The 15,151-nt window shown below is 50.4% G+C and overlaps 4 protein-coding genes across 4 annotated transcripts; 1 reads left to right on the top strand and 3 right to left on the bottom strand.

The window, feature by feature from the left end:
• Positions 1 to 458: 458 nt before the first annotated feature.
• TGAM01_v201899 (hypothetical protein) lies at positions 459 to 2,947 on the bottom strand (the record flags this gene model as incomplete). Its single annotated transcript, XM_024548870.1, has 3 exons — positions 459 to 1,406; positions 1,472 to 2,806; positions 2,876 to 2,947. The coding sequence occupies 3 exons, from the start codon at positions 2,945 to 2,947 to the stop codon at positions 459 to 461; spliced, it is 2,355 nt and encodes a 784-aa protein (XP_024406481.1).
• A 5,156-nt stretch (positions 2,948 to 8,103) lies between these two features.
• On the top strand, positions 8,104 to 10,071 carry TGAM01_v201898 (L-ascorbate oxidase; the record flags this gene model as incomplete). Its single annotated transcript, XM_018810920.1, has 2 exons — positions 8,104 to 8,385; positions 8,449 to 10,071. The coding sequence occupies 2 exons, from the start codon at positions 8,104 to 8,106 to the stop codon at positions 10,069 to 10,071; spliced, it is 1,905 nt and encodes a 634-aa protein (XP_018655870.1).
• An 889-nt stretch (positions 10,072 to 10,960) lies between these two features.
• On the bottom strand, positions 10,961 to 12,331 carry TGAM01_v201897 (40S ribosomal protein S4; the record flags this gene model as incomplete). The annotated part of the gene is made up of 3 exons (XM_018810921.1): positions 10,961 to 11,303; positions 11,648 to 12,070; positions 12,318 to 12,331. The coding sequence occupies 3 exons, from the start codon at positions 12,329 to 12,331 to the stop codon at positions 10,961 to 10,963; spliced, it is 780 nt and encodes a 259-aa protein (XP_018655871.1).
• Positions 12,332 to 13,085: 754 nt separating this feature from the next.
• On the bottom strand, positions 13,086 to 14,891 carry TGAM01_v201896 (hypothetical protein; the record flags this gene model as incomplete). Its single annotated transcript, XM_018810922.1, has 1 exon — positions 13,086 to 14,891. One exon carries the CDS (start codon positions 14,889 to 14,891, stop codon positions 13,086 to 13,088), a length of 1,806 nt encoding a protein of 601 aa, XP_018655872.1.
• Between the last annotated feature and the right edge of the window lie 260 nt (positions 14,892 to 15,151).

Below are 15,151 nucleotides of genomic sequence, written 5' to 3'. Positions count from 1 at the left end.
AGTAATCCAATCTAGGGACAAGAGACAACCGAGCCACTCTAAGTACATAAGAAACAAATCCTCCAATCGCTCAAATCTCATATTAAGCCATACCCTGCAATAGTCCAAATCTTCCACTAAGATATCCCTCCAACAAAGAAATTCTCCAATCACTAAATCCTCCAATCAAAGAAACCATCGAAGACAGCGACTAAACCTCCCTGTCAAAAGGTAAATAAAGAGAGCCCAAAAAAAAGGGCCATGAAGAAAAGAAAGTGGACTTGTCCACGTAATAGGTAGTGTTCAATAATGAAAAGACGTCATCGCCAAGTAAAAGAAAGAGACTTTCAGACGGCTCCGCTAACAAGTGCGCCTCATGATGATAGCGCCATGTATTCATGTATATCGCCAGAAATACCCCATCAATGCTGCCCGCAAAAAAAGAATGAACCCAAAAAGGTGAACGGTTGCCTTCTCATTTAAAAGAGAAATGGTGTGCATTGCGGACAGGTACAATCTCGGCACCTAGAGTCCTGGACATACTGCCAAATTCTCCATGGGGAACGCTCTCTCATCGGCAGACTCCAGACGTGTTTTAAGATGAACAAAGTCTCGAGTGAGTTGCCAATGCTAGATTGGTTTGCTGTGGCAATTAGGCGCTGCTCGATGAACTTTTCTGTGCCTCTATCTTTGGTAAAGCATCCCAAGATAAGCATAGGCCAAGTGAGGGAGAGATTGAAGTGACTCTCCACCTCAATAGTGGGCAGCAAGCGTTCAGCCTGCCCAATTATCTGCTTCATTAAGACTTTGTGCAATCTTTGTCGCCGCTCGTCCGGATCGTTGTACTCATAATCCTCATCTTGGAGCTCGGTGTCTTCATGTATGGTAGCAACGTTTGGGTTATGGAGGAGAGGCTCATCCAAGAGAGACCACAGGTATAATGTGGCGGCAATCTTGAATAAAAGGGCAACATTTTGCCAATTGTAGGTGCGCTTTTTTCCGTCTTCGCACAGAGCAGAGGCCTGAAGCCTGTCTTCTATATCAGCAAAATCGAGAAACTCGCCGGATGCATCTTCAAATGTAGATGTACCAAGTTTCCGACGGTACATGATGGCTCCCAGCCTAAAAATATGTGGAATAGTGGCCAATATGTCGAGCCAGGATCTGCAAAGATTACCGGCGTAACCTTTGGCCGCCATCTCATCGACAAATGATAATTGCGGCGCACTGATGAATGGAGCCCCCGTAGCCGTGATGGGATTAGCAGCAACGCAAGCAAAGGATACAGTGTGCATGTAGTACTCTATCAGATATTCAGGCATGTTGATGAAGATTTCTTCTGGATTGAGCCTATGGAGACTGTTCAAGATGGCCTTGGCTGCTGTTGGATGGTCGTATGCCTGGGAGAGCGTGTCGAGTCGGGCCCTCTGTGTGATCAAGTTAGCACGACTGACATATAGGGAAGAGTGGGGAGCTGTAGAGGGAGACCAACTTCGACGAGCGCTACAACGATGCTTGCAACAAATAGGGAGGGCATTTCATGTTCGCCACCAGCCAGATAGCGATCAATCTTGGGACCAAATGGGGCAATAGCATCCCTCAAAAAGCGCTCCGCGCTCTCTCCCGTGGGCAAGAAGGCGGAAGACACCTCACGATGGTTAGCTCGCTGAGCAATGATGAGCTGCAGGGCCAATGGGTTGGCATAGCCCAACCGAACAAGCTTGGGGTTAACCGGGTTGATATCGGGAATATCGGCGACACCACAGTTGGCTGGGCGCTTCTCATAGTAAAAAAGAGTGTCACTTGCGGTATAGCTGCATGAAGCCATCAAGCTCAATGGTAGAGGTGTCACTTCGGACCCTTGCTCTAGGTGATTATGTGCCATGTAGGAGATGTAGTCATCGATGCGGATGCTCAGGGGAGGTTCCCCGGGACCCTGCCAGCTATTCTGGACCACGTAGAGGTTGGACATGCAAGGAAGCGATTTTATCTTGGATAGCTCGGGATCTTCTTCGTGAAGAACATCGGGATCATACTCGTGCTCATAGTCGTAGTAAGCCGCATAGTCATGATCTTTATCGACATCATCAGAGGAAATGGAGCCGGGTAACTTGACATAGCGGGGGGTGTACTCCAATTTACGCTGCTGAGACTTGAACAAGTGCCTCTTTATGCGTGTCACAAACTCAGATTCAAATGCAGATCCGGACGGAGCAGGCCCGGATGCAGTTGTGGATGCCACTGCCGATATCGATGCAGAAGAAGACTCAGACTCGGAACCTGCCGTAGACTCGGATGTAGACTCGGATGTAGACTCGGACTCGGTCATGGGAACAGATGCAGATGCAGATGCAGAACCAGCATTGGCCCCGAGCTCAGCCCCAAAACCCGATCCAGAGGCATACAAAGGTACGGGCTGGCGGGTGCATCGGTGGGTGGCAATTTTCTTTGGGATAGGAATCGACGGGTTCCTTTTCTGGAATATTGGGCTGAGATCCGGATTCCAGCTAATGACGCCATCATCAAAGCGGGACTTGGGCTTGATCTGGGCCATGGTTTCTTCTGCCTTGGGCTCGATTTTGATTTCGACCTTGTTCTTGTTCTTGCGTCTTTTGGTCGTGTTGGGTTTGGCTGCCGGTTGCTGAGCGTCCCCATCGCGGACGTAGTCCTCATAGCCAGTGACGCTGATGGGCTGGATGCACTCGTATCCGTTCTTATCACATGTGACGCAAGTGGGGAGTCCCCAGCTGCACTTGTAGTCATGACGGCGGCAAGTGAGGCAAGCGTCAGGGGTCCTGACGATGCGGGGCACCGTGAGGCCGCGTATCTGGCGGAAGAGAGGGTTGTTAGCGATGGGCCCTGAGAGTAGAGAGAGACTGGAGGTTGTCAGACGTACCTTTCTGAGCGGGGCGAGGTCGAAGAGGAGATTGAGCCTTGCATGTGTGTACTTGCGTTGTATGGTGGCCATCGTGGTGGCTGTAAGTGGTTGTCAGTAGTTGCCAGGGCCAAGGTCTGAGAGGGTGAGTTTGGTACTTTCAGAGATCTAACCACACAGACAAAAGTCAAATGCTGAATGAATGTAGATCCACTTCAGGCCCGCTGGAAACGATGAAGGAACAATGTAAGTAAGCCTGACGTCGACGCAGTGATGGTGTATTGATAGCTGGAAGAAGATTTGCGGCGGTTGTGTATTCCCTATAAATATAGATATAGCTATGCACTTACTTAGATGTCCATGCGTCAAAAAAGAGTATTGTGCTCAATGGCATCAATTGATAGCTGAAAGTCATCTGAAACCCAGCCGCGCTTGAGGCTGCTGCAAGGAGACGGTTTTGTTTGTCCAAGCGTCAAAGCCTGGTTGACTGAAGCCATTCACCGAATGGTTCAATGATGGAATAGCGCGCTAGCTGGTTCCCATTCAAAGAGCTAGTTTGATAGATACGGCCATGCTGCGTTAATCTGGCAGCCCAGCCAGCCACACTGGCGGCTAGCATGGCTCCCCTTGCGTCCCGCACGATCTCTTCGGTTTTCTTCTTACTACCCTGAGACATGGCAGAAGACCTAGGGCTTACCATTGCGAGTTGTACAGTAAAGTGAATGCGTCCATGCTATCTAGTAATATCGTAGGAGTCGAGAGCAAGCGAGACCTTGCGATTAAGCAGATGCTCGTCAACCTTGAGAGACTCTGAGAAGAGACGTCTGGTCAGTAACAATATCCTGAATGAATGCTTGCAGGCAGAGATACCTACACCAGTAACAGCGTCCTTGACAGGGGAGACCAGACCCTTGTTTTCAGCTCTGAAGGATCAAGCTGGATCTCTCTCATGTTCTTTCTTCCAACTTGCTTTCAATTCTATTTTCTCCTCTTCTGTTGTGATTTTCTGCCACCCGGCCTTGTGACGCCAAGCAGGCTCCATCCAAGGGAGTTGGGGCCTTTGATCCGGTTGGCCACGAGCTGGAGAGTGGCGGGTGGCATTGCGTTGCGTCGTCGGAAGCCGGCGAGGTATCCGACGGAGGAGAGAAGATGGACATCATGGGTGATGATGGAGGGGAGTAGAGTTAAGTGGGCATCAATTAGGCCCCAACCTAGAAATGCCTGCATTAGTGGGCTTTAGTGGGCTTCAGTGGGCTTCTAGCTCTGCCACTTACGCTATCGCTGCTCCTTCTGCTCTGCTCCTGGTGCGCTTAGCAAGTACCGGTACTTGAAGGGTTCCTGGATTGCTCTTTTGAGATGGCCTTGTTGCCTCAAAGCTCATTGGATACAGCGTCTGCACCAATCACTGTCGCTGCCGAGCTGCTAGGCGCATGGTCGCATATGCCACGTCCATGTACCGCTACCTTCACCCCAACGCTGTCGCCTTTTGCTTTCAGTCCCCCCTGCCGTGTACCTGTACCTGATGGATCAGATCCCCCGCATGAGCCAAACTCACACACACTTTACAAGGCGCGTAACCTGTATACGCCCCTGAACCCGCACGCCCCAAATCCTCCAATTCGAGCAATGGCAAACCAGCAGAATGAACGCACATTTAAGCGAGCTGAAAACGAAAAAGAAAAGAAAAGAAAAGAAAAGAGAGCAATAGGGGTAGACAGACAGACAGCTCACTGCATCCCCTCTGCTCCCTCTGAGGCTCTGTTCTCTGTCTCTCTGGATTTTGGGGAGTTTTGATACTATAGTATATGGTCGCCTAGAGTTCTTCCGACTGGACTCGTCTGTACCGAGTACCTGGGACTCAAGCACCGCCGGCCAACGGGAACGACGGCTCGGTCCATATTTAGCACAACTCTAATGGGATATTGACCAACACATTGAGTCTGATACATCACAGGGCCTAGTTTTAATCAATATTACTACCTCTGCCCAGGCCTCATGACTGCCAGTGCAACCACTAAGCCTGTGCTGCAGCCGTAACAGCAGCCAGAAAATCACCAGAAGCGGCATGGGCGCACAGCGACACGTCGCATCTCATCTCGATCATCATCTCGATCCTTTGTCGCTGTCCACTTTATTTCGCTCTGCCGCTGCGGAGTCAAAGGTGCGTGGATCCAACCGAGCTCTCCTCGCTCGTCTCAGAATCTCCTCAATAGGTAATGGCTGTATCGTGTAGATCAGGCTGATAGCCAAGTGCTACTACAGTTTCACTGACAGAGCACAAGGTACCCGCCGTCTTCTCGCCAACCTCGCCCCATCAATAAAACATCATGACGCGCACATCGGAACCGCGTTTTGCCGGGACCAGAAACTGCGCTGCTCACGAGATGTCGCTGGACAGATAGTTCCAGGACATGGGTGTCCGAAAATTCACGGCATTGGGTTTCATTGGTCGAATCCAGAGGTTCGGTGAGGCACCGCGGCCCAGACACCTCCCTCGCATAATGTAATGTGCCAATGCGGACGCCATCCAATGACGGGCTTGTCATACGGCGTTCTTCTAACTCGATTTTGGCCTTTCTTTTCTTTTTTTTCCCTCCAAATAGTCGCTCTCTCCATGTCTCAGCTCGGTGTCTTCTTCGGCCGAAATTGCAAAGTTGCATTCTGTGTTGCAATACGAAGCAGGCCAAACCAATTACAACATGCCTTGCATATGCTTCGCGCGCTAAATCCTCCATCAAATGCGAGCCTGGCGCGTGAGTGCCCAAATGCATCCCGTCCTCTTTCCATTAGACTGTCTCAAATGTGTAGCCACCAAGTTTTAGCCAGGTATTTCGCTCAGCTGCTCCACGTACTTGGTTCATAGCAGCCTTGATTCAGTCTGTCTGTGCGGTGCAATAGTCCTCTACGGTTGGAATTATTATGAGGCTGCGTATTCATTTCTCGCACTAATCCATATACCTTTCCCTTGCCAAAAAAAAACAGGCTGGATTCGGCCACAAGCAAACAGGCCCATCAGAGGCACCCCATCCAATGTGACTAGGCCATCAAGTCTGAAAATGGGTAAGCATTAAACGCTGATTACGAATTCATGCGAGTTCCCATTCGTTTGTTCGTACTTTGAATGAGACAATTGTGGTAATTGTGGCATGATATGATTGTGCTGGCTGGAGCAAGGGCTATAAGACGGGCTGTCATAACGCCGAAAGCCTTGTCCATACCTACTTAGCAGGTACTTGTATACGCCATAATGGAAAATGGTGCTAATCATTCTATTCAATGCATACTGTAGACAGATGCTGTACAGGATAGCAACCTGTAGGTAAAATAATTGCTGTAGTCTTGTAACCCATCCTCAATGTTGTCTTTCGCCGCGCCCATATCTCTCAGATACGCTAGATTCCATATGTGTACTTATAACTCCATTGGTAATAACTCCATTATTAGGCACTGTTGTTCATTTTTTGTATATATATTTTCCCCGAAGTACACATATGTGCCGACTAGATACGTTACTACAGAGCATATGTCTATAGTCGTTACTCTCCTTTGAGTCCACTAAGATGCCATCCAACAGCCGCTCAGCTCGCGCATCGCTCTCCCCATCAGCTCATCTATCCTTGTTTCAGAAACTGAACTATACCTCTGTCATTTTACACTGCCTTGTCCATGATATCATCCACTAGTACTTGTTCCAAGAGATTCATCCGACTCGAAAGGCCATTTTCCCGCTCGTACAACACGTCAGTCTCATACTTACAGCCCTAATTAATGTCTTGTCCTACCACAAGCATGATCGTCTCCTTTACTTGCCGGTTGCTGTCATAAACCTTGCACACCGGTCCAGTTGTGGCTTGTAGACCTGCATTAAGGGGCATATGCAAGCCGCCAGTTGCAATTTCTCTCGAGCGTGATAGCCCAGGCTCTGGCCCCCGTCGCCTCCGGCATCAAAGCCCGACGTGCATCTCGATGGGCCCAGAATCACACGAGCTGAAACGCCACCTAATTAAGCATCAAAATTGGCATATTGATATCCATTTTCAGACCGAGTGACAGATACAGTATCAGACTCGCAGGATGAATAGTCTACTGAGGGTGGCGTGTGGGACGGGAGCCATCCTAGTGGACAGCCTCGAGGGCCTGTCTGCAAGTGAGGCGAAATGTATCATGCGGAGAAAGCAAACAAGCAGAGAAGTGGAAACTACTGTCTGAGAGATTGGGCTCGCTTCATTGGACAGAGTACGATGCTGCTTGAGATGCATTCTATGTGTCTACCAGCGATGCCCCAGGCATTTTTGCTGTTTTTCAGTTCCCTTTTACTCACTCTGCTTCTCTGCTCAGTGCCAGTGATTCCGGATTGTTTGATCCGGTTGATAGATCTCTGATCCCTATTCTCTAATAAAGGTATCGCCAAGTGAGCCTCTTCTCGCTGCTCAAGGTGCACACTGTTTTTAGTCAGCACTTTTTTCAACAGTTTCGTAGGCCAGCTCGTAGGAAAGAAAAGGATTTGTAGCTATAAGGAATGCAATTAATAAATCGTTAAACCATTTTTCATGTCCCTATATTGCATGGCTGGCGAAAACGCGAACACGTTTCTTGGCGTGGGAGATAATAGAAGGAACCATTTTTGCATTCCAACCCCCATGCCAGAAGCAAAGGAAAAAAACACATCGCCAATTTCAATTTCAATAGCCATGCATATCGCCCAAAGAATACCATGGCGCTTTGTTTCCACTAAAATATCTCTTTTAGTACAAACATGAATTGACTTTGGTAGCGTGCCCTAGTACTTCCGAAGACGTCGTTTTCATATTTTGGTCTTCATGTATCGCGACGTACTGGCAAAGTTTACGCTTCTACAAATCAATTTGACACTACCCAGATGAAGTTTTCAAAGCAATCAAGTCAGCTTCAAGAACAGCTCTGTCTCTAATAGAATCGTAAACTCTATAGAAGCCAAGCCATTCCACTGGGAAATATACAAACCACACCCCATCCGCGCCAGCATTCAGGCACCAGTTCAGAAGGAATGAACTCCAAATACCAAGACCGTTACATAAAGGGAGATACCTGAACAGTACCTCAACAAACATAAAACATGTAGCATCTCTTCCAATGAATATTATGGGCTCCCAACAACTCTTATCGTGTCTCTCCTTCCAAAATCCTTCAGGGTACCGAATCGGGGACAGAGGGAAAGAAAAGACGCATTTGCGCGGTGTGAATGAGATTGTCTTCTCATCTCGCCAAAAATGCGCTGGTTGACATTGATATCTTATGGCCTCTTATCTTTCATCTCTACCGTCGCCTCTGCGAAAACAGCATGGACTCCCCGTGTGCCACGAGTACACGATGACACCTTCACTCCCACCCATGTGCTCCGGATCTCGAGAAAGGAATTCTGCGTTGGTGGCATCATCAGATACACAACGCTAGTCAATGACTCTCTGCCCGGCCCTGAGCTGCACCTCCCGGAAGGGCAAGTTGTCTGGATCAGAGTGTACAATGACATGCACGATGCCAACCTCACCATGGTGAGCCAACAGCAATCACTCCCATCACTTGTAGTAGCTACATTCTTCTGACAACGACAATAGCACTGGCATGGCCTCGCTCAAGCTGCCGCGCCCTTCTCGGACGGCACGCCCATGGCCAGCCAGTGGCCCATCCCGCCGCAATACTACTTCGACTACGAGCTGAGGATGCCCAAAGGCACTGCCGGCACCTACTATTACCACTCGCACGTCGATTTCCAGACCAGCACCGCAAACGGGCCCCTGATTGTCGACGATCCGCCCGATCGCCGCCTGCCGTATCCCGTCGACGGTGACCGCGTCATCCACATATCGGAACTCTTTTACGAAACAGACAGCGAAGTCGTCGCGGGCCTCCGGGCGGCACCGTTCAGATGGTCCGGAGAGGCCGGCGGCTTCCTCATCAACGGGGATACCATATCCGTTTACCGCGTTGTTGACCCGGGGTCTTCTAAGCTGACCGTCATCGAGATCGATCCCGGCAAGTGGTATAGATTCAGATTCATTGGCGCCATGGCATTGTCGTATGTCGCCATCGCTTTTGAGGACCATCCCGATCTTGAGGTGATTGAGGTGGACGGCGGCTACACCAAGCCCTACTCCACGCCTCTGCTGCAGATTGGCTCCGGCCAGCGGTTCAGCGCGCTGTTCAAAGCAAAAACGTGTGACGAGCTTCGACGCACTGGCATGCTGGATTATTACATACAGGTAGAGCCTCGTGATCGGCCCAGCAATGTGGTCAGCTATGCCGTCTTGCGCTATCGCAATACTTGCGGCATTGGCGGCAATCCATATGTCTCGACAACTGCCGTGCCCTCGAAGAGACCCATCAATCTCCCTCCCACGATTGACGGCTTTCTGGATTACAGGCTGGAGCCCCTCTTCCCCAATAACTTCCCTACCGCCGACCAGGTCACCCGCCGAGTGATGGTTTACGCTCAGCAACAGGTGGACAGTTATGTTTTGTGGACGGACAACGATGTCTCCTGGGTAGACGCGCATCCCTTGCCTATGCAGACCAGTCCAACTGAGCCGTACCTCGTGGCGCTGTACAAGAATGCGAGCCAGTACCTACCCAACTATGAGGCATCCATCGCCAACCACGGCATCGATCCACGGACCAAGACATACCCTGCCAAGATAGGAGAAGTCATTGAGATTGTCTTCCAGCAAGTTGGCTCGCGCAATGTCGACAAATGGTGGGCTGGAGGCCTCGACACGCATCCCTGGCACGCCCACGGCAGCCATATATACGACATTGGAGGAGGACCAGGAGTTTTCCATCCGGACATTGCCGAGCGGCAGCTCAAAGGCACGCATCCCATACGGAGAGACACATCGATGCTCTTTCGATACACAAAGAGAGTGCAGGAGAATCAGCCATGGGGCTGGCGCGCCTGGCGGCTAAGGGTGGAAGATGCCGGCGTGTGGATGATTCATTGCCATACGCTGCAGCACATGGTCATGGGCATGCAGACAGTCTGGGTGTTTGGCGATGTGGAAGATATCATGAAGGCCAGGTATCCGGACGTGTCGGGGTATCTGGAGTATGAAGGGAGCGTGAATGGCAATGCTACACATGCTCCAGAGGTGGTGCATTTCTTTGAGTGGGAGGATGAGGAAGATGACGAGGAAGAGGCAGAGGCAGAGGCCGAGGCAGAGGCCGAGGCAGAGGACGCGGCTTGAGTAATCATTTATTGAGTAGCGGGATTGGGAGTGAAGGATAGATATCTTGGTTGAGTCGCAAGACGCGTGATTGGATAGGATGAATCTTCTTCTTTGTATCGATATACAAAATAGAGTGTTTGGTGACCAGTCGTGATGAGCTAATTCTGACTTGAATGCTCCAAGATAATTCGAGTTGTTGTGATATTGGAAATGGTCTTGAACAAATAGAGAAAAGGTAGGAGAAGAAGTAGAGTTGTAATCACATGAGTGTCTCTCAAGATGACCTAAGGATTTGTAAAGAGAGAGAAATAGTCATGTAGGCAAGAGAGAAAAGAGCGAGTGGAGAGCTTGGAGCGGTAAAAGATAGCGAGAAAACAACCATTTTATTTTCTCACTACCTTTTTCCGTTCGAAGTTCTCGTCTCGTTACTTTCCTTCTTGTCTTCCAAAAAGATGGAGAGAGAAGAGGGAGAAAGATAGAGAGGAGGATTGACAAAACAAGAACAGCATGTTCGTCCGTAAGCGACACAGCATCAACCTCACACAAACCACAATCACATAATCGTCTTCACCAGAGAAGAGAACAAAAATCTTGCACATGTGAACAGAGCAGCTTGGGCTCAAAATCTTTTTAATGTCTTCTCTTCCGTTCGTGAAACCTCGCAGGCTGGCTATCTCCCAGAGTAGAGGCAGGAAAGAAATATGGAAAAAAGGGGGGGAATCACTTGAGGAAAAAAAATTCCTTTCCCTTTTTTTTTTTACTAAAAAGCAAACATCAAATCCGAGACTCCAGTCCACATATATGCCATTGTTATTTTTTTTAACCATTGATTCCTTTTGTTGGATATCATCTTCTCCACTACAAGAAAGCAAAAAAGAAAAGATTACTATACATCTTCTTTCTTTCCTTACTGAGCGAAAGCGCGGCGGCGGTCACGCTCCTCAGCAATGGTGAGCTTGACACCCTTGCCCTTGGGCAGGGAGATCCAGGGCTTCTCCTGGCCAATGACGAAGACGTTGCTCTCACGGGTGGCGAAAGTGTTGTCAATGGCGTCCTTGATGTGGACAATGTTGAAGCCTCCGTCGTGGCGCTCACGGTGGGTGATGACACCAACACGGCCCATGTTACGACCACCAGTGACCATGGCGACGGCGCCAGTGTCGAACTTGATGAAGTCGGTGATCTTGCCGGTGGCAAGCTCGATCTTGACGGTGTCGTTGACCTTGATCAGGGGGTCAGGGTAACGGATGCTGTTTTGAAAGAGAAACATTAGCACTCGCAGAGGGAAATTGGGGAACATACAGCCGAAGAATAAAGCTTCCATCGTTCCTCTTTTTCTTCTTTTGAGCTTTCGTGCCTTTCTCAATTTTTCTCCTTCTAATCACTCAAGATTGAGAGAAGAGAAATTGGGGAGAAAAGTGTCAAGAAAGCAGCAGGCAAAAGCATTGACAAAAAAAGAGAGGCGGGTGGAAGGGAAGAGATGAAGTTTCTAATGTTTTCTTCGTCTGTGTCCTTCTCCTTCTCTTTGATCCCCCCCCAAGAATCGACCAAAGCTTGATCCAACGGCTGAATGATGTCTGACAGAACAACTCACGTTCTCGCATCGTGCGTGACCAAGAATGGGATTCCACCACGGCCCAGCTGAACGCGCTTGACCTTGCCCAGCTTGTACTCGGCCTCCTCGGCCTGGATGCGGTGGACGGTGAAGCGGCCCTTGGTGTCGTAGATGAGACGGAAGTTCTCGCCAGTCTTCTCAATGGTGATGACGTCCATGTAGCCGGCGGGGTAGGTGATGTCGGTGCGGATCTTGCCGTCAACCTTGACGAGGCGCTGCATCATGATGGCCTTGGTCTCGCGGTAGTTGAGAGCATACTTGAGGCGGTTTCGGATGAAGACGATCAGGGGCATGCAGTCGCGGAGCTTGTGAGGACCGGCAGAGGGCTTGGGGGCGTACAGGCCGGACAGCTTGTCCAAGAGCCAGTGGGAGGGGGCGCTAAGGCGCTTCTGGTGCTTCTTGCTGTGAGAGGAGAATGGTCAGCTGGATTAATTCCATGATGGTGTTGTTGTTTTCATATTCTTTCAATGGCTTGGAGCTCCATCCTCGAGAACATCAAAGTGTTGCTCGGCAAAGTCAGTTTCCGCCAACGCGATATCTTCTTTTTTGCTTCCTCCTTCTTCACGAGATAGAAGATCAAAAAGAGGAAGATGATGATATGATCGAGGACAGAGGCTTCTCGGCATTGTGTTTCACTGCTGGTACTCACATTCCTCGGGCCATGGTGACGACTGGCTGTTTTGTCGGATGATGAGAACGACGAAAAGGTTGAGCGTGGATCAAGATCTAAAATGAAATTGGCGGCTCGTCTTTTTTTTTTCTTCTCGCTTCGTGAGCGCCAAAATGTGGGGGCTTCCTTGCCCTAAGGCTGGCTGGTTAGGAGCGAAGTTGAAGTCACGTGAAATAGCCTTGCATTCATTGCCGCGGTTTTTCCGATTATCTCCACTGTGAGGTCCATTCCATTTTACTCCGAATGAATGGAATGGAGAAAGGCTCCATAAAGTCCAAATCACTAGCGATCTTTACTAAGACGAGCGTCTCGGGGGGGGGTAGTCAGAGAATCAGATCGGCAAGTCTATACATGGAGTTGCCAGATGGCCAGATTGGTAAATGAAGAAATCAATTCATTGGCCTATGTATTGCTATAACTCCTCCCATTCCATCCTATCCCATCATGTGTAACGTAAATACGGGTATTATAATCCTTGCCTATCCCTATTCCATATGTGAGCTCAAGATGGCAACACTCTCTAAGTGAGACATGGAATTATTAAAGCTCTTAAGAAAAAATAAAAGGCATTATCCGTGCCTAAAACAAATGCTCCAGTTGAAGGAAAGAAAAGGAAGAAAACGGATGCAGGTTAGATATGTAGTAGAACAAGAGCTGCGATGGTTGCTGTTTTTTGTTGCTGTGGTCGATGGATTCTCATCGTACCCTTCGCTCGCGGCTCCAGGGATTCCCAGAGTTGGAGGCCAGTTACTGAGACCGAGACTGAGACTGGTCCGAAGAATTAGTCACCAGGAATGACCACTTTTGCGGCTCCTTTGGAGTCTCTCCGCGCTTGGTGGGAGCAGCCTGGAAGGAATGGCTGATGGTCATGTTGACCATTGGCTCGAGAATGTTGTTGGTGCTGACATCCTTGGGCTGGAAGATGCCTTTTTCGATGCGTTGGTAGATGTAGGGATACTTGTTTCGCACGCGATCCCGAAGATCCGTTGGTTTCCGGTTGCCAAGGTGAAAGCGTTTGTCACGCTGGATCTTGGTCCACGTCGGCCCATATGTCTCGAGGCCCTGCAAGATCTCTTGGTCGTCTCGGGTGGTAAAGGTGGTCCTCTCTCGCCGACGAGCCTTTTTAAAGGGCCCTGTAATGCCTAGCCGCACGAGATCCGACACCCTCATGCGATGAGCACGAGTCTTTTTGGCGGGACGGTCATCAGAAAATCCGGACGGACTGAAGCTGGCTTGCTGGTCCTTGCTCGACAGCACGTCGCCCGCGTCGGCCATGACGGTATCGGGGGACTCGTCATTCGGCTTTTCCGGCTTGCTGGGCAACGACGTCTTATTTACCAGTGGCCCTTTGGCGCGAGCCTTGGTTCTGTGAACGTCGATTACCCTCATTTCCTCCGGGCAGCAGGTGCGAAAGCGATCCTTGAGATCACCCGCTGACCGGGAATTAAATAAAAAATCCGGGTCGTCCAAGATATTGGTCCATCTGCCTACGCCATGTCGATCAACGCCCATGAGCAAGTGATTCGTCTCCTCCTCGGACCATTTCCGTCTGGGTTTGCTTGAACGCTTTCTTGAGGTTCTTGGTTTGGGAACAGGCTGGTCTGGCTCCGGCGACATGCGGGGCCCCGGGGGGCTGTAGCTGAGCTCATGGAGGAGCTTGGACTGGCCAGCATCGGTGTCATCAAAAGCACTGGACGATATGGGCGGAAAGAGGGCGACGTTGGGTGGCGGCTCAAAGAGTCCGTTGATGATGGGCGGCATGAAGGGTGCCTGGTGTGCCTTGGGCTTCTTTGCAGGCTGCGGAAGCTGTAAGAAGTCATCCTTGATGTGGATAGCCGGTCGTTTCTTGGAGTTGGAAGTGGTGGAGGGAGAGGTGGTGGAGATTGAGACAGCAGCGGGAGGAGGCGTTAGAGGTGTGGAAGTAGAGGCGAAGGCTGAAGTAGTAGCAGAGATAGAGGTAGAGGTAGAGGTAGAGGTGGTAGAGGTGGAAGTCGAAGCGGAGGCTGCTGCAGAGGCAGAGATGGCCGCAGTAGAGGCAGAGGCAGCGGCAGTGCCAGAAGCGTACAGAGAGGACAACGAAGGCAGATGAGCGTCATCGTGAAAGTCTGGTCCGTCGTCGTTGAGGATGCTGGAGAAGGAGAGATATGGCGCTGGCGGCGCAGACACAGACATGGGCGGCACGTCGCTCAATAGCAGCCGCAGAGGAAACACGCCCGAGCTCCCGGCATACTTGCCTTCCTTACAATAGTCTGAGTCCTTCTTGTGGTCCGGCGAGGCCGTCGTGGCCTGGTCTCTAGCAGGAGAAGATGTCACGGCATGGCCTCCCCCGTTGATGCTCGGCAGCGCAGCATGTCGTCCAGAGCTGCCGAGGAAACTGTCTGAGCGAAGCCCGTCGAGCTGCAGCGGCGGCAGAGGCCCATCACGAGTGCTGGCATGGGTGGGCAATTGCAGCGACGGGAGCGACGGCAGTTGGTGTAAGTCGGCAGTGGAAGGCTCTGGCCTCGCTGGCTCATCATTCAAGAGATGGATGAGACGCGGCTCGATGGTGGCCATGTTCGTTCCTGTGCGAACTTAGTCGCTGAGACGCAGCATTGAATGCAAAATGATTGGTTGCTGGCAGGCCGGATTCGATGTCAGTCCAGGCGTTGGATGATGCAACGGCCGCACGTGAGTAGAGCGGCTGAAGTGGCGTGGTTTGACTTGACGGCAGCACAAAGAGTGACGAAAGACGGGTATAGAGAGAGAGAGAGAGAGAGAGAGAGAGAGAGAGAGAGAGAGAGAGAGAGAGAGAGAGAATGAAAAAATGTAAGAGG

This window comes from Trichoderma gamsii (assembly GCF_001481775.2).
Source record: "Trichoderma gamsii strain T6085 chromosome Unknown Scaffold_4.2, whole genome shotgun sequence".
NCBI classification, from domain to species: Eukaryota; Fungi; Ascomycota; class Sordariomycetes; order Hypocreales; family Hypocreaceae; genus Trichoderma; species Trichoderma gamsii.
The sequence above is the reverse complement of the archived record's forward strand: the minus strand, read 5'-3'. Positions and strand labels throughout refer to the sequence as shown.